Source organism: Leiobunum rupestre, chromosome 1 (genome assembly GCF_980474605.1).
Source record: "Leiobunum rupestre chromosome 1, qqLeiRupe1.1.hap1, whole genome shotgun sequence".
Lineage (NCBI taxonomy): Eukaryota > Metazoa > Arthropoda > Arachnida > Opiliones > Sclerosomatidae > Leiobunum > Leiobunum rupestre.
In genome coordinates this window covers 15,590,149-15,615,424 of record NC_143384.1, presented here as the reverse complement: position 1 = coordinate 15,615,424, position 25,276 = coordinate 15,590,149, and the positions used below count along the sequence as shown (strand labels likewise).

At 38.3% G+C, this 25,276-nt stretch overlaps 1 protein-coding gene across 1 annotated transcript; it reads left to right on the top strand.

Moving 5' to 3' along the window:
* Positions 1–15,006: 15,006 nt before the first annotated feature.
* LOC149961189 (uncharacterized) lies at positions 15,007–19,731 on the top strand. The gene is made up of 3 exons (XM_090159619.1): positions 15,007–15,232; positions 15,465–16,308; positions 18,198–19,731. Exons 1-3 carry the CDS (start codon positions 15,007–15,009, stop codon positions 19,729–19,731), a joined length of 2,604 nt encoding a protein of 867 aa, XP_090015745.1.
* Positions 19,732–25,276: the final 5,545 nt, after the last annotated feature.

Here is a 25,276-nt window from a genome sequence, read left to right as displayed (position 1 = left end):
ATGATGTTCGCGGTGGTGGTGATCACTTCACGCCGCTATTGACGGTTAACGTGCCGCGAACATCAACGGTGTATAATTGATACCTCTATATAATGGGTAATTCCACGACAGATTGACTTGTTCACCCTACCATCGTTAAATTTAGTGAAAACTTGTATTTCACTTGTCTTAACGAAGCTGAATTTGGAATTTTTGGAGCGTATCTCATGTCTGTAACTCTGTTTCTCAGAAACTACCCCACCTTTGCGGTTGACTTTCAAATAGTCGTAAGCTGGTCACTAGCAGACAAAAACTTAAGTCGTGGCTGGACGGGAACGGCTGCCCTACCTATAACTTGTGCTTACCGGACTGTCTCGAGCGATGCGCTAAGGGTCCTTGCTGGTATACAACCGTTAGACCTGGTGGTGAGTCAGGGAGCTGCTGTGTTCAGGTCCTTCTGTTTCAGAGAAGACAGCAAGCATTGCGAGGTGGAGTTACAAGTTGGTAACTACATCTACCCAGGTTAACCGTGGGAGGACCACCCAGCGGTCAGGGGTACTATAAACATCAAAGAGCAACTACCCAATGGTAATAGGGTAGAGGTGTTTACTGACGGTTTGTTGTTCAGTAGGGTTGCCGGTGTGGCTTTTGTTTGTGTATAAGAACGGTGCAGAGGTCTATAACGTGGTCAGTTGCATTAATGAAAAGGTGGATGCGTTTTCTCTAGGGCTCTTAGCAATACATGAAAGTATTTGTTGGTTAAGAACGCAAGGTCAACGTCCAGGTGATGTTGAAACGGTTTTGACGGATTGTCTTTTTGCTATTAACGCAATAAGCGATCATAAAAACAATCATGGCTTATTCCATAAAATCCGTAAGATATTGAAACGGATGGTGACGCCGGTCACGTTTACTCGGATAAAGTAACACACTGGGTATGTAGGGAATGAGAGGGCTTACTTTCTTGCACATACTTAATTGTGTATGTCTTTTAGGAAGTGACTCCTAACTTCGTATACAGATCGGCGGCTCGGCCAGGACAAATGATGATAAACCCCTGTAATTCTTAGGCAGTGTACGGGGTGTATAAATACAATGGTCTGATGCCGGCGGCAGCTGGCCCTTAATGGGTCAGAGTGTGCGATAACTGGTGGCTTTACCGGGAAGTCAGTGTCCGGCTTTTGTAACCCATAAGGGCGGGGGCGCACTAGGAGATGTTAGCTCCGTTCAAATGGTCCTATCTTATCCTCCCACTTCGGTCAGGAAGGGGCTGCTAACTGGGCTTTGGCTCAGGCTAACGGAGAGGGTCCAGGCAAACTGGCCGCCTCGAAGGATTGGGTCGCCTGCTGTGGGGCGGCGGGTCTCCGTATGAGGTGCAGTGGTCCTGTTTCCCGGCCTTTTGGGGCAACAACGGGTGTCCGGTGCCAACTGTGCTGGGTAACGTGGGCCTCTGTGTACCTGTCGTTCCCCTTTAGGAGCTCTTTCTGAAGGGTATGGCTCTCTACATACGTGGGTAGGGTGTCAGCTGGAGTTGCTATCGCATTCCCACTGCTGGGTGCGATGTGAGGGGTTGGTCGTTCCATTGTTGCACCTTCTGCTGTGTTGAGCGGCTTGTGTCGAAGGTGAGACCGTCAGCGGTAGGGTTCTCTACCTGCCTTGGCTGTTCTGTCACCTGTCCGGGCTGTGGACGCTGGCGTAAAGTATTATGATGATAGACCTCCGGCGGCTGCGGTTAGACGGAACGGCTAGTTGCGGCTGCGGCTCGACGGAACGGCTAGCTGCGGCTGCGGCGGTTTGGAGCACCGGTATATAAATTCTGACCACATGGCTGCGGCTGGACGGGAACGGCTGATTGCGGCTGCCGCTGAACGGAAAGGCTAGCGGTGGCTGCGGCTGGACGGAACGGCTGGCCCTAAATGGGTTACAGTGTGCAATAACTGGTGGCTTTACCGGGGAGTCGGGGTCCAGCTCTTGTAACCCATAAGGGCGGTGGCGCACCGGGAGATGTTAGCTCTGATCAAACGGTCCTATCTCCACCTCCGGTTTGGGCTGGATACTGAGCTTCGGCTCAGGCTAACGGAAAGGGTCCGTGCAAACTAGCCGCCTCGGCGGATTGGGTAGCCTGCTGTGGGGCGGCGGTCCTGTTTCCCGGCCTTTTGGAATCACACCGGGATCTCCGGTGCCAGTTGTGCCGGGTTACTTGGGCTGCTGTGTGCCCGTCGTTCCCCTTTAGGAGCTCTCTCCAAAGGGTTTGACTCTTTACCTCCGTAGTAGGGTGTCGGCTGGAGTTGCTATAGCATCCACTCTTAATCCCACTGCTGTGTACGAAGTGGGAATTGGTCCACCCATTGCTGCACCTTCTGCTGGGTTGAGTGGCTTGCGTCAAAGGTGCGACCATCAGTAGAAGGGTACTACTACCCAAGCTGGATTTGTCACCTGTCCGGGCTAGGTGGACGCTGGCGTAGGGCACTATTGTTATTGATTATTGATTAATTTATTGATGCCATACACAGAGTACATTTGTTGGAACACGAGTAATTACATCACCCTAATCCACATGAGCGAAAAGCTCGTGCGTGGAATGGGATTCTAAATAAATTAACAAGTTTTACCTTTTGAAACGGCAGAAACTATGTTTGTAACATAAAAAGAGAACAACTTAACGAATTTCAATAAATTAACATCGCGATAATTAATTTCACATTAGTACGAAAATATTATAATAAAGTTTACATTTATACATTAATCAAAAGATAAGGAAGAATAGAGTCTATCATATCCATATTCAATCAACCATTGACATTTTTTTTTAAATATGGATATATTCACAATTTTTTTTAATTTCAGAATCCAATATATTATATAACCTAGGTCCTAAATAAAGGATATACTTTTTTCCAATTGATTTAGTCATTTTGTCTATAGCTAAATTATCACTCCCAATAAAACGGGTATTATACATATTAGGTGGTTTTAATGTTTCTCTAATTTTATATGTATATAAAAGTATAGATTTAGCGTATAACTGCCTAACGGAAAAAACACTGAAATTATTATACAAATTTAATCGATGTTCATATCTGTCTTTTTTTAAGCAAATTCGAATTATATTTCTTAGTAATACCTCTAATGGTTCTATAAAGCATTTATTTGTCCCTCCCCAGCCAACTATACCGTAAGCTAGCGTTGACTGGATTAGGGCACAATAAACCGTTCTTAACCATGATAATGGGAGGAAGTTTCTAATCTCATAAAATTTAAATAAACAGAATCTTAGTTTTTTATGACATTGTTAATATGAGCATTCCATTTAAGATTTTTATCTATGGTTATTCCATAATATTTAATTTCTGAAACTTCCTCTATTTCCGTGTATTATTATCTTAAAGTCATAACCATTTCTTAAGGTTCTACTAGAAAAACAAATATATTTAGTTTTAGTCACATTAGTTCATAAAGCATTAAATGATAGATTTCTAACTCTTAATGAGACTAAAACTAAATATATTTGTTTTTGGGATTAAGAGTGGATGCTATAGCAACTCCAGCCGACACCCTACCTACGGAGGTAAAGAGTCAAACCCTTAGGAGAGAGCTCCTAAAGGGGAACGACGAGCACACAGCAGCCCAAGTAAATTTTACCTCGTATAGTGAATTTTCAAACATAAATTGGCTATAACTCAATTTCCTTTGATAAGTATTGTTCCACCAGTTCACTCATAAACTTCATTTCTAGTCTAAAATTAATTTTTCTAAAGATAGTGTCACTCGTTCTTAGATAATTAAAATAATAATAATATTTTATTTATATTTCTCTGTTAATTAACCTTTTTTTAAAAAAAAATCGTTGTATAAAATCTTACAATTTTATAAAATTTATTTATTTTGGTTTTAAAACTATGATCAGGGGCGTCTTATACTTTTGCCGCCAAAAAATCTGCCACCCTTTTATTTATACAAAATCGTAAGTCTTTTCGGTGCAATGCATAAATAGGCCCTATAATTATAAAATAAAAAGAATTTCGAGAAAAGAGAAGAAGCAATAATACATTATAATAACTCAGCAAGTGAAACAATTAGTATGATTTTGCCCAACTTGTTTAAATGGAAAATGATGCCTTTAAAATTCAGTCAGTGGCGACTTTTAGCAACGACAAGGGGAAACATTTCCACGTTATTCAGTTTCCACGTTATTCAGTTTCCACGCTATTCAGTTTCAACGTTATTCAGTTTCCACATTATTCAGTTTCCACGTTATTCAGTTTCCACGTTATTCAGTTTCCACGTTATTCAGTTTCCACGCTATACAGTTTCCACGCTATTCAGTTTCCACGTTATTCAGTTTCCACGCTATTCAGTTTCCACGCTATTCAGTTTCCACGTTATTCAGTTTCCACGTTATTCAGTTTCCACGTTATTCAGTTTCCACGTTATTCAGTTTCAACGTTATTCAGTTTCCACATTATTCAGTTTCCACGCTATTCAGTTTCCACGCTATTCAGTTTCCACGTTATTCAGTTTCCACATTATTCAGTTTCCACGTTATTCAGTTTCCACGTTATTCAGTTTCCACGCTATTCAGTTTCCACGCTATTCAGTTTCCACGTTATTCAGTTTCCACCCTATTCAGTTTCCACGTTATTCAGTTTCCACATTATTCAGTTTCCACGTTATTCAGTTTCCACGTTATTCAGTTTCCACGTTATTCAGTTTCCACATTATTCAGTTCCCACGTTATTCAGTTTCCACGTTATTCAGTTTCCACATTATTCAGTTTCCACGCTATTCAGTTTCCATGTTATTCAGTTTCCACGCTATTCAGTTTCAACGTTATTCAGTTTCCACATTATTCAGTTTCCACGTTATTCAGTTTCCACGTTATTCAGTTTCCACGTTATTCAGTTTCCACATTATTCAGTTTCCACGTTATTCAGTTTCCACGTTATTCAGTTTCCACGTTATTCAGTTTCCACATTATTCAGTTTCCACGTTATTCAGTTTCCACGTTATTCAGTTTCCACGCTATTCAGTTTCAACGTTATTCAGTTTCCACATTATTCAGTTTCCACGTTATTCAGTTTCCACGTTATTCAGTTTCCACGTTATTCAGTTTCCACATTATTCAGTTTCCACGTTATTCAGTTTCCACGTTATTCAATTTCCACGTTATTCAGTTTCCACATTATTCAGTTTCCACGTTATTCAGTTTCCACATTATTCAGTTTCCACGCTATTCAGTTTCAACGTTATTCAGTTTCCACATTATTCAGTTTCCACGTTATTCAGTTTCCACGTTATTCAGTTTCCACGTTATTCAGTTTCCACATTATTCAGTTTCCACGTTATTCAGTTTCCACGTTATTCAGTTTCCACATTATTCAGTTTCCACGCTATTCAGTTTCCACGTTATTCAGTTTCCACATTATTCAGTTTCCACGTTATTCAGTTTCCACGTTATTCAGTTTCCACGCTATTCAATTTCCACGTTATTCAGTTTCCACGTTATTCAGTTTCCACGTTATTCAGTTTCCACGTTATTCAGTTTCCACGTTATTCAGTTTCCACGCTATTCAGTTTCCACGCTATTCAGTTTCCACGTTATTCAGTTTACACGCTATTCAGTTTCCACGCTATTCAATTTCCACATTATTCAATTTCCACGTTATTCAGATTCCACGTTATTCAGTTTCCACGTTATTCAGTTTCCACGTTATTCAGTTTCCACATTATTCAGTTTCCACGTTATTCAGTTTCCACATTATTCAGTTTCCACGTTATTCAATTTCCACGTTATTCAGATTCCACGTTATTCAGTTTCCACGTTATTCAGTTTCCACGTTATTCAGTTTCCACATTATTCAGTTTCCACGTTATTCAGTTTCCACATTATTCAGTTTCCACGTTATTCAGTTTCCACATTATTCAGTTTCCACGCTATTCAGTTTACACGTTATTCAGTTTCCACATTATTCAGTTTCCACGTTATTCAGTTTCCACGTTATTCAGTTTCCACGCTATTCAGTTTCCACGCTATTCAGTGTCCACGTTATTCAGTTTCCACGTTATTCAGTTTCCACGTTATTCAGTTTCCACGCTATTCAGTTTCCACGCTATTCAATTTCCACGTTATTCAGTTTCCACGCTATTCAGTTTCCACATTATTCAGTTTCCACGTTATTCAGTTTCCACGCTATTCAGTTTCCACGCTATTCAATTTCCACGTTATTCAGTTTCCACGCTATTCAGTTTCCACATTATTCAGTTTCCACGTTATTCAGTTTCCACGCTATTCAATTTCCACGTTATTCAGTTTCCACGCTATTCAGTTTCCACATTATTCAGTTTCCACGTTATTCAGTTTCCACGCTATTCAGTTTCCACGCTATTCAATTTCCACGTTATTCAGTTTCCACGCTATTCAGTTTCCACATTATTCAGTTTCCACGTTATTCAGTTTCCACGCTATTCAGTTTCCACGCTATTCAGTTTCCACGTTATTCAGTTTCCACGCTATTCAGTTTCCACGTTATTCAGTTTCCAAGCTGTTCAGTTTCCACGCTATTCAGTTTCCACGCTATTCAATTTCCACGTTATTCAGTTTCCACGTTATTCAAGTCGTTGCCATTTTCCACGTAAATCAGGATGCACGTTATTCAATTTCGACGTGTGACCCTTTCCTGAATTTACGTACAATTTTAAATGTTCATTTAAAAAAGAATCAAACTCGCTTAAACGATCTCGGATACCTAACAATTTTTCATTTTTTGTTGATCCAATTGTTTGGTTATCACCACGAAACGGCAGTTCCCTTGAGGGTAGAAAGCGAACGACAGAAATCACACGTGTTAACACTTTATACCAGTATTCTTGTTCTGAACGATGATGTTTAGTTAATAAAGTATCCACAGTTCCGATTTCTTAATGTCTTATCAAATAAGCTGTGCGTCTATATAAATACAGTGTTTCCAGTCATTAAATCCAGATTTTGCAAAGGAGACGCTGAATAACGTGTTAACTGAATAACGTGCATCCTGATTTACGTGGAAAATGACAGCGACTTGAATAACGTGGAAACTGAATAACGTGGAAACTGAATAGCGTGGAAACTGAATAACGTGGAAACTGAATAACGTGGAAACTGAATAGCGTGGAAACTGAATAACGTGGAAACTGAATAGCGTGGAAACTGAATAACGTGGAAACTGAATAACGTGGAAACTGAATAGCGTGGAAACTGAATAACGTGGAAACTGAATAGCGTGGAAACTGAATAGCGTGTAAGCTGAACAGCTTGGAAACTGAATAACGTGGAAACTGAATAGCGTGGAAACTGAATAGCGTGGAAACTGAATAACGTGGAAATGTTTCCCCTTGTCGTTGCTAAAAGTCGCCACTGACTGAATTTAAAAGGCATCGTTTTCCATTTAAACAAGTTAGGCAAAATCGTACAAATTGTTTCACTTGCTGATTTATTTAGTGAAAAATGTATTATTGCTTCTTCTCTTTTCTCGAAATTCTTTTTATTTGATAAATATAGGGCTTATTTATGCATTTGGCTAGAATGGGGATATAGCCCCAGGGCGGTAATCGCTTAATGGTGGCTGTTGCTTCAATATTGCACCGCAAAGACATACGATTTTGTATAAATAAAAGGGTGTCAGATTTTTGGTATGAGGTAAAATTTATGTAGTCGCAGATTTTTTAATGAAATTTAAAGAATTATAATAAAGTTGGACTTGGAAAATCCATGACTTGAGTTTTGGTCTGCGAGTGAGCGGGAGTGGTCAGCGAATGAGCGAAGAGATCTGCGAATGACCGGAAGTGGCCTACGCATGTGTTTGGAAAATCATTTTGCATCTTACCAAAAGTCAATCGCAAGATAACCTCACGGTTTTACCAAATAACTCTGGTCTTTCTCTCGACAATATATAATTGTTAAAAACAGATACTAAATTACTGAAATAAAAAAGGTCTCACAATCATTAAAATAATATTTTATTTTATAAATCTGATCAGGAATTTGAGAAAAGTTCGAGGTCGGAAGTTATAGCTTCGTGGCTGGACGGGAACGGTTGGCGGCGGTGGCGGCTGGACGGGAACGGTTGGCGGCGGTGGCAGCTGGACGGGAACGGTTGGCGGTGGTGGCGGCTGGACCGAAACGGCTGGCGGTGGTGGCGGCTGGACCGAAACGGCTGGCGGCGGTGGCGGCTGGACGGAAATGGCGGGCGGCGTCTGGACGGGAACGATTGGCGGCGGGGGCGGCTGGACGGGAACGGTTGGCGGCGGTAATGGCTGGACGGAAATGGCTGGCGGCGGCTGGACGGGAACAGTTGGCGGCGGGGGCGGCTGGACGGGAACGGCTGGCGGCGGTGGCGGTTTAACGGAAATGGCTGGCTGCCCTCGCGTTAGCAAGTCCGCTGGATTGTCCTTTCCCGGACAATGACGCCACGAAGACGGTTCGCTAAGATCGTGTATTTCTTGCACGCGGTTCGCTACAAACGGTTTGAACTTACGAGATACCGTTTTGATCCAATCGAGTGTGATTTTTGAATCGGTCCACAATTTTACATTTTTCATCGGTAGCTTCAGTATTTGGTTAACTCGATTAGCCAACCTCGCTCCTAAAAGTGCACCCATAAATTCAAGACGAGGCAAAGTATTTCTCTTCGCGGGGGCTACTCGAGCCTTCGACGTTATCATTTGAGTGATGATTTTACCCGAAATTTCCGTTGCTTTGAGCTGCTTGAGCTCATTAATCAAGGCTTTACGTCAAACGTGAAGAGATCTTTTTCCGGAATCCATTTCATTCCTAAAATTTTCATGGAATCCATTTCTCCGGGTATTAATGATCTTGATTTTTCGCTTTCAGCTTCTATCCAATTTTCCCGGCGAAATCTTTCTCGTAACTCACTCGAGTTGCTTTGCCATATTTTAACTTCATATTTGCGTCTTGTAAAATCGCTTTAGATTCCTTGGCCAATGTGAAGGCCAAATCTAGAACTGTAACTGCGGTTATCTGATCTGCTATGGCTCTTCTCTCTCTCCCACTCTTTGCCCCGTGTTTTATGGCTTGATTTTGCTGTAGACTGCGCTCTTTCCCTACTTTGTAGCTGGTCTTTTAAAAATGATAATAAAAGTTGAATGCTGGACGAATGCCTGTGTGTTTTGGTATATTCGAGGTAGATGTCTTTGGGTAATCGTTTTGTCACCATTGAACAAAGAAATTTTTCATAAGAACTTGGGCTAACGTTTAACGCTTCTAAATTTCTAATTTCAACTTGACATGAATTATACAGTTTTCGTAACTCCAACAGATCTTCAGATGGCAAAGCGAATAGCTTATCGATATGCGCATCAATTATCAAATTGTCGTCTCCGTAGTCATCCGTTAGTATGTCAATCGCTGCGTCATAATTAGCGGCACTAGGTAACAGTCCCGCTATCGCTGTAGCAGCCTCCCCTCCGAGGTATGATTTTTAGAAATTAAATTTATCGGTTTTTGGATACCCCTTATCATGTATGGCTGTCTTGAATTGGGTCCAAAACTCTAACTATTTACTTCTGTCTCCTTTACACGTTGGAATTTGTAATCGGGGTAAGGTAGCGTAATCAGGAACTTGTTGCGTGCCTCGAGGATTTGTTGATCAACTATCTTTAATTGCTCTCTGGGCTCTAGTCTTTCCTAATACTACCAAATCTGTGTACAAGTCTGCTTCTTTAATTTCTTTATCATACTCGCTTAGTGGAACAAATTCTTCTATGCTAATGTTAAGTTCATCCAAAGTAGTTTCTCTAACCTTTAAAAGTTCCAAAAGTTCTTCCAATTCGTTCACATTGTAGGGTTGTTGTTTCACTATCGTTTCGATGCCATTGGTGATATCCATAACAGCTTTTCTTGCCATACGCTTTTTATTCGCTCGCTCATATTCGTTATTCATGTTTACGCTGCTGGTTTTTCTCTTATTCTAATTACCGACTGTTATCTCTATCTAAAGTCCCGGGTTTCGCCACCATTTAATGTTTTGGACATTAATTGACTCTGTTATTTTCTCTGCGAACTTTTGTTCTTAACGCTGTTTTCTCTGGGCTTATAGACTAAAGTGAGTTACTGTAGTCGATATTAGTTAAAATACATAAACATAACACTTTATTTTAAGGAAAAAGACGATACAAATATTTTGAATGTTACACTCTCGCTTGCTTCTTTCGTTCTATGGCGTAAAAACGTTTCCTCTCTCTCTCTAACAAAAAGATACCTCTCAGACCCAGTAGATCGGGCCTTCCTGCCTTTCACAACGGTAACGATTTTAACACCCCGATATTCTGAACTGTGGACCCGCTCTCGGAGTGGTCCGAGCGAAATACAAACCTCAAATTGGGGGCTTTAAAGGGATAGGAACATATTTTTTCTTTAAAGGGAATATTTTTCACTTACAGACTTTAAAGTTACAATAATAATGAAATAAATGAATACTTTCTAAAATCAATTTCTACAATTCCCATTGATTTAGATGAAGTCAGTTATATAATTATCTTAGTATTCATTAATTCTTTAAGAATATGTATTGGTAATTTAAATTCCCTTTTATAACATATCCAAAACGAATTGAATTTAATAAAACTTCGGCACGGTAAGTCAAGAAAACTCTATAACATCTAACAAGTGCTGAATGTATGAAGTATTTTGAAGAAGCAAAACGAGAAAAGGAAGTGTATAAAAATTAAGGCCGGAGGAACCGAGAGAGAAATTTTTGAAGAAGAAAACAGTTAAATCCGAGGAGCAAGTCACTTCCTTGATTAACGACGCACCCCTCGAAAGATTAAATCCGATTTAATCGTGATTATTTTGATTTATTTCAATTTAATCACGATTCTGTTGATTAAATCACGTTTAATCACGACTAGAATGTTTAAATCTGATTTAATCATGATTAAATGAAAAAATCTGATTTAATCATGATTAAATGAAAAAATCTGATTAAAATGATTAAATCCCGATTGAAACGATTTAATAATGATTAGTACGATTAAATCGCGATTAGAAATTGGATTGAGAATCAGAATGATTATATTGGTGAATGGAATGATTACAATTGTGCGTGATTAGAACGAGCGGATTAGAATAATGTTTCATTAAAAAAATTAGTTCCTATTACTATGTTACCTTAATTACTAAGCTGTGATAACTCGTGTAACTAAGCTGTGATTACTTGTTACAAAGCTGTGATGTTTTCGGATGTTTTAAATAAAATGCGATAAGTTATTTTTTATCATTTCAATCAAATACATTTGCGATAGAACCATCAATAAATAAATAAATCAATAAATATTAAATTATCGTACTTTAGTTTTGATTGAAATTATAAAATCCCGATTCGATCTGGTTAAATGATTTAATCCTGATTAAAAATTAGATCCTGATTAGAATAATTAAATTATGATTAGATTGATTAATCGCGATAAGATTTTCTAATCTTGATTACCGTGATTTAATCATTTTACTATGATTAAGACGCACCCAAAATGGAAGTGACCTGCCCCTCGGTTAAATCTAAGCGTGGAAAAAGATGCACTATATGTGATTTACTTCAGAGTATGAGGAAAAAGAACGATGAAGGATTAAAGTGCAAGAATTGTTAAAACTGGATTTGTTTCACTTGTTTGAAACCATGTGAAGGAAACTGTGAATAATTTCCTAATGAAGTGCCGAAGTATTTCTGCGAAAACTGTTTACCAGAAGAACAAATATTGTATTTTATAAAATAACACTATAAACACTTATTAAAATTTTTCATATCTAAATATTTAGATTATGTTTTTAATTGATCCTATGATCTGTAGAAATTAAATTTATTATGTATCGCTAGAAATTGATATGGGGTTAAAGGTTAATTTTAATTTTACTTACTCTTAAACCACATGGGCTAGTTTTTATCTATTAGGGGTTCAAGTCTGACGTATTGAACATTCGAATTAATTAATTATTACTAATGTGCTAAACATCACTCCTTATACGCGACAACAAGATGGTCAAGAGCAGTATTTTCTATAAGTCAGAGGAATTTATATATTTTAATCGTTGGTGTAGGTTAAGAGTATATGAAATACACCATAATGGCAAAAGTATACAAGAAAACATAAAATTAGTACGAGTTCTGACGCCGCCAGCCGTTCCTGTCCAGCCACGACGCTATAGCTTCCGACCTCGAACTTTCTCAAATTCCTAATCAGATTTATAAAAAAAAATAATATTTTTAAGGGAGAACGAGTCCGACAAGGTGTCTAATAAGCCGCTTCCACAACGAGTTCTGACGCCGGCAGCCATTCCCGTCAAGCCGCAACCGCAGCCCGCCGTTCTGTCCAGTCGCAGCCATGTGGTCAGAATTTATATACCGGTGCTCCAAACCGCCGCATTCGCAGCTATCCGTTCCATCCAGTGTGTCAGAATTTATAGCCCGGTGTACCATACCACCGGAAGCCAATCATTATAGATAAAAATATTAAAACCATAGTTATATTTATAGATTTAAAAAAAGCCTTCGATACAGTTGATCATTCTATACTTTTAAAAAAACTACACAAAATTGGAATAAGAGGACTAGCCTTAAACTGGTTTATTAGTTATTTGAGAGACCGTTCGCAAGTTATCTCTGCAGAACGAACTTTGGTATACCACAGGGAACTATATTGGGCCCAATACTTTTTTTAATATATGTAAACGAACTCTGCAATATCCCAATTAACGGACGTTTTATATCTTTTGCTGATGATACCTTAATATTAAGCCATGGAAATACTTGGGCTGAAGTTTTTGAAAAAGCGCAAACATCACTAAAACATCAAAAACTTCAGCCCAAGTATTTCTTGTATACTTTTGCCATTATGGTGTATATCATATACTCTTGACCTACACCAATGATTAAAATATATAAATTCCTCTGACTTATAGAAAATACTGCTCTTGACCATCTTGTTGTCGCGCATAAGGAGTGATGTTTAGCACATTAGTAATAATTAATTAATTCGAATGTTCAATACGTCAGACTTGAAGTTTCAACCCCTAATAGATAAAAACTAGCCCATGTGGTTTAAGAGTAATTAAAATTAACCTTTAACCCCATATAAATTTCGAGCGATACATAATAAATTTAATTTCTACAGATCATAGGATCAATTAAAAACATAATCTAAATATTTAGATATGAAAAATTTTAATAAGTGTTTATAATGTTATTTTATAAAATACAATATTTATTCTTCTGGTAAACAGTTTTCGCAGAAATACTTCGGCACTTCATTAGGAAATTATTCACAGTTTCCTTCACATGGTTTCAAACAAGTGAAACAAATCCAGTCTTAAAATTCTTGCACTTTAAGCCTTCATCGATCTTTTTCCTCATACTCTGAAGTAAATCACATATAGTGCATCTTTTTCCACGCTTAGATTTAACCGAGGGGCAGGTCACTTCCATATTGGGTGCGTCTTAATCATAGTAAAATGATTAAATCAGGGTAATCAAGATTAGAAAATCTTATCGCGATTAATCAATCTAATATTAATTTAAACAAGATTTAATCATTCTAATCAGGATCTAATTTTTATTCAGGATTAAATCATTTAACCAGATCGAATCGAGATTTTATAATTTCAATCAAAACTAAAGTACGATAATTTAATATTTATTATTAATATTGATGGTTCTATCGCAAATGTATTTGATTGAAATGATAAAAAATAACTTATCGCATTTTATTTAAAACATCCGAAAACATCACAGCTTTGTAACAAGTAATCACAGCTTAGTTACACGAGTTATCACAGCTTAGTAATTAAGGTAACATTGTAATAGGAACTAATTTTTTTAATGAAACATTATTCTAATCCGCTCGTTCTAATCACGCTCAATTGTAATCATTCCATTCACCAATATAATCATTCTGATTCTCAATCCAATTTCAAATCGCGATTTAATCGTACTAATCATTATTAAATCGTTTCAATCGGGATTTAATCATTTTAATCAGATTTTTTCATTTAATCATGATTAAATCAGATTTAAACATTCTAGTCGTGATTAAACGTGATTTAATCAACAGAATCGTGATTAAATTGAAATAAATCAAAATAATCACGATTAAATCGGATTTAATCTTTCGAGGGGTGCGTCGTTAATCAAGGAAGTGACCTGCTCCTCGGATTTAACTGTTTTCTTCTTCAAAAATTTCTCTCTCGGTTCCTCCGGCCTTAATTTTTATACACTTCCTTTTCTCGTTTTGCTTCTTCAAAATACTTCATACATTCAGCACTTGTTAGATGTTATAGAGTTTTCTTGACTTACCGTGCCGAAGTTTTATTAAATTCAATTCGTTTTGGATATGTTATAAAAGGGAATTTAAATTACCAATACATATTCTTAAAGAATTAATGAATACTAAGATAATTATATAACTGACTTCATCTAAATCAATGGGAATTGTAGAAATTGATTTTAGAAAGTATTCATTTATTTCATTATTATTGTAACTTTAAAGTCTGTAAGTGAAAAATATTCCCTTTAAAGAAAAAATATGTTCCTATCCCTTTAAAGCCCCCAATTTGAGGTTTGTATTTCGCTCGGACCACTCCGAGAGCGGGTCCACAGTTCAGAATATCGGGGTGTTAAAATCGTTACCGTTGTGAAAGGCAGGAAGGCCCGATCTACTGGGTCTGAGAGGTATCTTTTTGTTAGAGAGAGAGAGGAAACGTTTTTACGCCATAGAATGAAAGAAGCAAGCGAGAGTGTAACATTCAAAATATTTGTATCGTCTTTTTCCTTAAAATAAAGTGTGATGTTTATGTGTTTTAACTAATATCGACTAACTCACTTTATTCTATAAGCCCAGAGAAAACAGCGTTAAGAACAAAAGTTCGCAGAGAAAATAACAGAGTCCATTAATGTTCAAAACATTAAATGGTGGCGAAACCCGGGACTTTAGATAGAGAGAACAGTCGGTAATTATAATAAGAGAAAAACCACCAGCGTAAACATGAATAACGAATATGAGCGAGTGAATAAAAAGCATATACTGGCAAGAAAAGCTGTTATGGATATCACCAATGGCATCGAAACGATAGTGAAACAACAACAATACAATGTGAACGAATTGGAAGAACTTTTGGAACTTTTAAAGGTTAGAGAAACTACTTTGGATGAACTTAACATTAGCATAGAAGAATTTGTTCCACTAAGCGAGTATGATAAAGAAATTAAAGGTAGTATTAGGAAAGACTAGAGCCCAGAGAGCAATTAAAGATAGTAGATCAACAAATCCTCGAGGCACGCAACAAGTTCCTGATTACGCTACCTTACCCCGATTACAAATTCCAACGTTTAAAGGAGACAGAAGTAAATAGTTAGAGTTTTGGACCCAATTCAAGACAGCCATACATGATAAGGGGTATCCAAAAACCGACAAATTTAATTTCTTAAAATCATACCTCGGAGGGGAGGCTGCTACAGCGATAGCGGGACTGTTACCTAGTGCCGCTGATTATGACTCAGCGATTGACATTCTAACGGATGACTACGGAGACGACAATTTGATAATTGATGCGCATATCGATAAGCTATTCGCTTTGCCATCTGAAGATCTGTTGGAGTTACGAAAACTCTATAATTCATGTCAAGTGGAAATTAGAAATTTAGAAGCGTTAAACGTTAGCCCAAGTTCTTATGAAAAATTTCTTTGTTCAATGGTGACAAAACGATTACCCAAAGACATCTACCTCGAATATACCAAAACACACAGGCATTCGTCCAGCATTCAACTTTTATTATCATTTTTAAAAGACCAGCTACAAAGTAGGGAAAGAGCGCAGTCTACAGCAAAATCAAGCCATAAAACACGGGGCAAAGAGTGGGAGAGAGAGAAGAGCCATAGCAGATCAGATAACCGCAGTTACAGTTCTAGACCGTCACAAGCGTCAACGTCAGCTTTACATACCAGTAGCGGCCGTCAGCGTTGTCTATTTTTCGAAAAGGAAGGTCATAGTACAGTAGAGTGTAAAAAATTTAGCGTAGAAGAGAAGAGAGAATTTCTCCATAAAAATCGTCGGTGTTTTCGTTGCCTAAAAGGGGACCATTACTCTAGAGATTGTTGGTCGAAGGTCGAATGTCGAATATGCATGAAGCACCACCATACGGCAATATGCGAGGAACATGAAAAGCGAGAGAAACACGAGCAATTAGAAGAAAAGAAGAATGAAGAGACGACCCCCAAAACGACACAACAAACAGTGGTACCCAAAGAACAAGTCGGCCCAGGCCGTAACATTAGTTCAACATCAGTGTATTCGAGTGGACAAACCCATACACCCTTAGTAGACACAGTTAGGCAAACTAATACTAAAACTTTTGAGGCTACGTGATTTCTTATCTTTTGATATATAATTTACCATCCTATGTTAAAGAGTGGCCACCGTCCACCCTCAGGATACCCGGGTGGGCAAACCAATACAAAAGCTGCTGAGGCCATGTGATTTCCTATCATTTGATATATAATTTACCATCCTATGTTAAAGAGTGGCCACCGCCCACCCTCAGGATACCCGGGTGGGCAAACCAATACAAAAGCTGCTGAGGCCATATGATTTCCTAGCGTTTGATATATAATTTACCATCCTATTTTAAAGCGTGACCACCGCCCACCCTCAGGATACCCGGGTGGGCAAACTAATACAAAAGCTGTTCAGGCCATGTGATTTTATATTATCTCGGTGATTAAATTAGTATTTTCTTAGAGCAGATATTTAATATGGATTATTAACAACTGCATAAATCATATTATTGCAAGAATTTATTTATGTACTAAGATTATGGCAAGACGGAGATTCTGTCCCCATGGTCGCATACTTTTCAGCTTAAGGGCCTGTTGCCAAAGCTCTAGTCAAAGTGCTAGCCCATTGAATTTAACATGTTTGATTCTAGCAAAGCAGACTTTTGCAACACGCCCTAAGTTCGACTGCTTTGGATTTTTTGGTCTCACTCTTTCAAGTAGACGCGAGCTTAGACGATTCCAATCTTTTACTTTTATTGTTCTATGAGACCAAATTGTTTTTATCGATCACTCTCCCTTCAAGGGGGTTGGTCGGAGTGGGCGGAAATTAACGGCACTGCGTGCGCGTCAAAGAGCTCTATCGAATGAAACCAACTTGTTTTTTTCGGTCACTTTCCCTTTAAGGGGGTTGTTCGGAGGGGGCGGAAATTAACGGCACTGCATGCCACACATAAACAACTTCGATAAGAAAGTGCCACACTTATTTATTACTTCTGACCATACACGGTTTCGATAAGAAAGTGCCACACTTATTTATTACTTCTGACCATACACGGTTTCGATAAGAAAGTGCCACACTTATTTATTACTTCTGAACATACACGGTTTCGATAATAAAGTGCCACTCTTACTTATTACTTCTGACCATACACCGTTTCGATAAGAAAGTGCCACACTTATTTGTTACTTCTGACCATACACGGTTTCGATAAGTAAGTGCCACACTTATTTATTACTTCTGACCATACACGGTTTCGATAAGAAAGTGCCACACTTATTTGTTACTTCTAACCACACACGGTTTCGATAAGAAAGTGCCACACTTATTTATTACTTCTGACCATACACGGTTTCGATAAGGGGGGTCGAAATTGGGGCGGGGGGAGGCGAAGTTTGAGGTTAACTTGACCCTAAAACGCCGTAAATATACGTAAAATAATTCGGAAAAAGGAACGAGAATTGCGACAACTTAACTTGACAAATCCCCCCGCGTTGCAAAGAAAGACTAGAAGTTCCGAGTAAATTTTTACTGAGCGGTGTGGCTTGGTTGGTAAAGGCGTTGGTATTGGAGATAACGCGGTCAGCGGCTGTCTGGGTTGAGTCCCGGCGCCGCCAATAAATTAATTTATATAATTTATTTTTCGCAGCTCCATTTACCGTGTCGTCGCTTTTCCGCAACAAACAAACAAACAAACTACAACAACACTTAACGACATTCGGTCCATAGCAATAGTCCCACTTCGATATATATATCTCGATGTGGAACTAAAAAGTAAAAAGAAACGTTCTTTTACAAACAGCGCGGGTAATCGTGAAGGGGGGACAAAAACAAGTAGTGTCGCGCGTATTATGATTGATGGCGGAAGCGAAAGAACTTTTATTAGAACCGATCTTTCGAAAAGGCTTGGATTAACCGAAGAAGGCCGTGAGAAGCTAGATTTGTTACCTTTTGGGGCTGAAACGCCAAATAGGTTAAATACAAGAAGAGTATCGTTTGAATTGGAAAACTTATTTAGCAATAAATCAGTTAGCCTAGAAGCGGTAGAATCTCCTTTAATTAGCGCAGCGACTACTAGAATTCCTAGTGAAGAAATTCAGAGAAAACTAGAAAGCAGACAACTGCAAATAGCGGATGATCCGGAGCACAAATTTGCTTACGGAAATGAAATCACAATTCTAATTGGCTCTGATATGTATTGGCAAATTATCGACGGCGGAGAAGTTAATAGATTGGGGCCCAATTTAGTCGCGATGGAAAGCATATTCGGTTGGGTCATAAACGGAGCTGATATGACGGCGAACATGGTCGTCGTTTCCGAAGGTGACAGTTGCGGGACAGTAAGCATTTTGAAAGTGGGAGTAGTTCAGGGAGAATCCGAATTCAATATCAGCGTTAGATTGAAAGCGTTTTGGGAATTGGAACATTTAGGGATAAAAGAAATTGAAAATGAAGCGCACTGTCCAGAAGACAAAATAGTGATGCGAAAATTTGAAGAAAGCCTTAAATGGAACAAAAATAGATACCAAGTTCTTCACTGGATAAATGAAAAACCCGGACTTCCCGACAACAAAGCGGTAGCCGAAAGAAGGTTTAAGAGCCTGCTACGTAGATTTGAGAAAAGCCCAGCCCTTTTCGCCGATTACCGAGATATCTTAGACGATTACGAACAACGAGGAATCATTGAGAAAGTAGATAATAATGCTAAATCGGGATCAAAGGTAATCTATTATATACCTCATCAACCAGTGATAAGAGACGAGCGTACCACCACTAAGGTGAAGATCGTTTTTGACAGTTCTAGTTGCCAAAAAGGTCAAAGCTCCCTAAATGATTGCCTATACGCAGGCCCAAATTTATATCAAGATTTGCTCGATATTTTACTCAAATTCAGATTTAGAAAAATTGCCGTTGTGGCCGATATCGAGCGAACGTTTTTACAAATAGAAATCAATCCTGACGACAGAGCCGCGGTACGCTTTTTATGGCTTAAAAATCCGAAGAAATTAGAGAAGAATCCAATTATACAGATCTATCGAACGAATAGGGTTTTATTTGGTCTGACCTCTAGCCCTTTTCACCTAGCGGTGACGATTAGATCTCACCTAAAGAAATATAAGGGCAAATTTCAAGATACTCGAGAATCCTTGGAAAAAGAGTTGTACGTTGATGATCTAATATCCGGTAGAGATGATGTCGATTTGGCCTTCACATCGGCCAAGGAATCTAAAGCGATTTTACAAGACGCAAATATGAAGTTAAAAAAGTGGCAAAGCAACTCGAATGAGTTACGAGAAAGATTTCGCCGGGAAAATTGGATAGAAGCTGAAAGCGAAAAATCAAGATCATTAATACCCGGAGAAATGGATTCCATGAAAATTTTAGGAATGAAATGGATTCCGGAAAAAGATCTCTTCACGTTTGACGTAAAGCCTTGATTAATGAGCTCAAGCAGCTCAAAGCAACGGAAATTTCGGGTAAAATCATCATTCAAATGATAACGTCGAAGGCTCGAGTAGCCCCCGCGAAGAGAAATACTTTGCCTCGTCTTGAATTTATGGGTGCACTTTTAGCAGCGAGGTTGGCTAATCAAGTTAACCAAATACTGAAGCTACCGATGAAAAATGTAAAATTGTGGACCGATTCAAAAATCACACTCGATTGGATCAAAACGGTATCTCGTAAGTTCAAACCGTTTGTAGCGAACCGTGTGCAAGAAATACACGATCTTAGCGAACTGTCTTCGTTGCGTCATTGTCCGGGAAAGGACAATCCAGCGGACTTGCTAACGCGAGGGCAGCAATTATATATTGTCGAGAGAAAGACCATAGTTATTTGGTAAAACCGTGAGGTTATCTTGCGATTGACTTTTGGTAAGATGCAAAATGATTTTCCAAACACATGCGTAGGCCACTTCCGGTCATTCGCAGATCTCTTCGCTCATTCGCTGACCACTCCCGCTCACTGGCAGACCAAAACTCAAGTCCAACTTTATTATAATTCTTTAAATTTCATTAAAAAATCTGCGACTACATAAATTTTACCTCATATAGTGAATTTTGAAACCTAATTGGCTATAACGCAATTTCCTTTGGTAAATATTGTTACACCAGTTCACTCATCAACTTCATTTCTAGTCTAAAATTTATTTTTCTAAAGATAGTGTCACTCGTTCTTAGACAATTAATATAATTATAATATTTAATTTATATTTCTTTGTTAACCTTTTTTTTAAATTTTCGTGATAGCAAATCTTACTATTTTATTTATATTTATTTATTTTTGTTTTAAAACTATAGTCAGGGCCGTCTTTATACTTTTGCTGCCAAAAAATCTGCCACCCTTTTATTTATACAAAATCGTATGTCTTTGCGGTGCAATATTGAAGCAACAGCCACCATTAAGCGATTACCGCCCTGGGGCTATATCCCCATTCTAGCCAAATGCATAAATAGGCCCTATATTTATCAAATAAAAAGAATTTCGAGAAAAGAGAAGAAGCAATAATACATTTTTCACTAAATAAATCAGGAAGTGAAACAATTTGTACGATTTTGCTTAACTTGTTTAAATGGAAAACGATGCCTTTAAAATTCAGTCAGTGGCGACTTTTAGCAACGACAAGGGGAAACATTTCCACGTTATTCAGTTTCCACGCTATTCAGTTTCCACGCTATTCAGTTTCCACGTTATTCAGTTTCCAAGCTGTTCAGTTTCCACGCTATTCAGTTTCCACGCTATTCAGTTTCCACGTTATTCAGTTTCCACGCTATTCAGTTTCCACGTTATTCAGTTTCCACATTATTCAGTTTCCACGTTATTCAGTTTCCACGTTATTCAATTTCCACGTTATTCAGTTTCCACGTTATTCAGTTTCCACGTTATTCAGTTTCCACATTATTCAGTTTCCACGTTATTCAGTTTCCACATTATTCAGTTTCCACGCTATTCAGTTTCCACGTTATTCAGTTTCCACATTATTCAGTTTCCACGTTATTCAGTTTCCACGTTATTCAGTTTCCACGCTATTCAGTTTCCACGCTATTCAGTTTCCACGTTATTCAGTTTCCACGCTATTCAGTTTCCACGCTATTCAGTTTCCACGTTATTCAGTTTCCACGCTATTCAGTTTCCACGCTATTCAATTTCCACGTTATTCAATTTCCACGTTATTCAGTTTCCACGTTATTCAGTTTCCACGTTATTCAGTTTCCACGTTATTCAGTTTCCACATTATTCAGTTTCCACGTTATTCAGTTTCCACATTATTCAGTTTCCACGCTATTCAGTTTACACGTTATTCAGTTTCCACATTATTCAGTTTCCACGTTATTCAGTTTCCACGTTATTCAGTTTCCACATTATTCAGTTTCCACGCTATTCAGTGTCCACGTTATTCAGTTTCCACGCTATTCAGTTTCCACGTTATTCAGTTTCCACGTTATTCAGTTTCCACGTTATTCAGTTTCCACGTTATTCAGTTTCCAGGCTATTCAATTTCCACGTTATTCAGTTTCCACGCTATTCAGTTTCCACATTATTCAGTTTCCACGTTATTCAGTTTCCACGCTATTCAGTTTCCACGCTATTCAATTTCCACGTTATTCAGTTTCCACGCTATTCAGTTTCCACATTATTCAGTTTCCACGTTATTCAGTTTCCACGCTATTCAGTTTCCACGCTATTCAGTTTCCACGTTATTCAGTTTCCACGCTATTCAGTTTCCACGTTATTCAGTTTCCAAGCTGTTCAGTTTCCACGCTATTCAGTTTCCACGCTATTCAATTTCCACGTTATTCAGTTTCCACGTTATTCAGTTTCCACGTTATTCAGTTTCCACGTTATTCAGTTTCCACGTTATTCAGTTTCCACGTTATTCAGTTTCCACGTTATTCAGTTTCCACGTTATTCAGTTTCCACGCTATACAGTTTCCACGCTATTCAGTTTCCACGTTATTCAGTTTCCACGCTATTCAGTTTCCACGTTATTCAGTTTCCACGTTATTCAGTTTCCACGTTATTCAGTTTCCACGTTATTCAGTTTCCACGTTATTCAGTTTCAACGTTATTCAGTTTCCACATTATTCAGTTTCCACGCTATTCAGTTTCCACGCTATTCAGTTTCCACGTTATTCAGTTTCCACGTTATTCAGTTTCCACGTTATTCAGTTTCCACGTTATTCAGTTTCCACATTATTCAGTTCCCACGTTATTCAGTTTCCACGTTATTCAGTTTCCACATTATTCAGTTTCCACGCTATTCAGTTTCCACGTTATTCAGTTTCCACGCTATTCAGTTTCAACGTTATTCAGTTTCCACATTATTCAGTTTCCACGTTATTCAGTTTCCACATTATTCAGTTTCCACGCTATTCAGTTTCCACGTTATTCAGTTTCCACATTATTCAGTTTCCACGTTATTCAGTTTCCACGTTATTCAGTTTCCACGCTATTCAGTTTCCACGCTATTCAGTTTCCACGTTATTCAGTTTCCACGCTATTCAGTTTCCACGCTATTCAGTTTCCACGTTATTCAGTTTCCACGCTATTCAGTTTCCACGCTATTCAATTTCCACGTTATTCAATTTCCACGTTATTCAGTTTCCACGTTATTCAGTTTCCACGTTATTCAGTTTCCACGTTATTCAGTTTCCACATTATTCAGTTTCCACGTTATTCAGTTTCCACATTATTCAGTTTCCACGCTATTCAGTTTACACGTTATTCAGTTTCCACGTTATTCAGTTTCCACGTTATTCAGTTTCCACATTATTCAGTTTCCACGCTATTCAGTGTCCACGTTATTCAGTTTCCACGCTATTCAGTTTCCACGTTATTCAGTTTCCACGTTATTCAGTTTCCACGTTATTCAGTTTCCACGCTATTCAGTTTCCACGCTATTCAGTTTCCACGTTATTCAGTTTCCACGCTATTCAGTTTCCACGTTATTCAGTTTCCAAGCTGTTCAGTTTCCACGCTATTCAGTTTCCACGCTATTCAATTTCCACGTTATTCAGTTTCCACGTTATTCAGTTTCCACGTTATTCAGTTTCCACGTTATTCAGTTTCCACGTTATTCAGTTTCCACGTTATTCAGTTTCCACGTTATTCAGTTTCCACGCTATACAGTTTCCACGCTATTCAGTTTCCACGTTATTCAGTTTCCACGCTATTCAGTTTCCACGCTATTCAGTTTCCACGTTATTCAGTTTCCACGTTATTCAGTTTCCACGTTATTCAGTTTCCACGTTATTCAGTTTCAACGTTATTCAGTTTCCACATTATTCAGTTTCCACGCTATTCAGTTTCCACGCTATTCAGTTTCCACGTTATTCAGTTTCCACGTTATTCAGTTTCCACGTTATTCAGTTTCCACGTTATTCAGTTTCCACGCTATTCAGTTTCCACGTTATTCAGTTTCCACGTTATTCAGTTTCCACGTTATTCAGTTTCCACGTTATTCAGTTTCAACGTTATTCAGTTTCCACATTATTCAGTTTCCACGCTATTCAGTTTCCACGCTATTCAGTTTCCACGTTATTCAGTTTCCACGTTATTCAGTTTCCACGTTATTCAGTTTCCACGTTATTCAGTTTCCACGTTATTCAGTTTCCACGCTATTCAGTTTCCACGTTATTCAGTTTCCCCCCTATTCAGTTTCCACGTTATTCAGTTTCCACATTATTCAGTTTCCACGTTATTCAGTTTCCACGTTATTCAGTTTCCACATTATTCAGTTTCCACGTTATTCAATTTCCACGTTATTCAGTTTCCACGTTATTCAGTTTCCACATTATTCAGTTTCCACGTTATTCAGTTTCCACGCTATTCAGTTTCAACGTTATTCAGTTTCCACATTATTCAGTTTCCACGTTATTCAATTTCCACGTTATTCAGTTTCCACGTTATTCAGTTTCCACATTATTCAGTTTCCACGTTATTCAGTTTCCACGTTATTCAGTTTCCACGTTATTCAGTTTCCACATTATTCAGTTTCCACGTTATTCAGTTTCCACGTTATTCAGTTTCCACGCTATTCAGTTTCAACGTTATTCAGTTTCCACATTATTCAGTTTCCACGTTATTCAGTTTCCACGTTATTCAGTTTCCACCCTATTCAGTTTCAACGCTATTCAGTTTCCACGTTATTCAGTTTCCACGCTATTCAAATTCCACGCTATTCAGTTTCCACGTTATTCAGTTTCCACGCTATTCAGTTTCCACGCTATTCAGTTTCCACGCTATTCAGTGTCCACGTTATTCAGTTTCCACGCTATTCAAATTCCACGCTATTCAGTTTCCACGTTATTCAGTTTCCACGCTATTCAGTTTCCACGCTATTCAGTTTCCACGCTATTCAGTGTCCACGTTATTCAGTTTCCACGCTATTCAGTTTCCACGTTATTCAGTTTCCACGTTATTCAGTTTCCACGCTATTCAGTTTCCACGCTATTCAATTTCCACGTTATTCAGTTTCCACATTATTCAGTTTCCACGTTATTCAGTTTCCACATTATTCAGTTTCCACGCTATTCAGTTTCCACGTTATTCAGTTTCCACGCTATTCAGTTTCAACGTTATTCAGTTTCCACATTATTCAGTTTCCACGTTATTCAATTTCCACGTTATTCAGTTTCCACGTTATTCAGTTTCCACATTATTCAGTTTCCACGTTATTCAGTTTCCACGCTATTCAGTTTCAACGTTATTCAGTTTCCACATTATTCAGTTTCCACGTTATTCAATTTCCACGTTATTCAGTTTCCACGTTATTCAGTTTCCACATTATTCAGTTTCCACGTTATTCAGTTTCCACGTTATTCAGTTTCCACGTTATTCAGTTTCCACGTTATTCAGTTTCCACATTATTCAGTTTCCACGTTATTCAGTTTCCACGTTATACAGTTTCCACGCTATTCAGTTTCAACGTTATTCAGTTTCCACATTATTCAGTTTCCACGTTATTCAGTTTCCACGTTATTC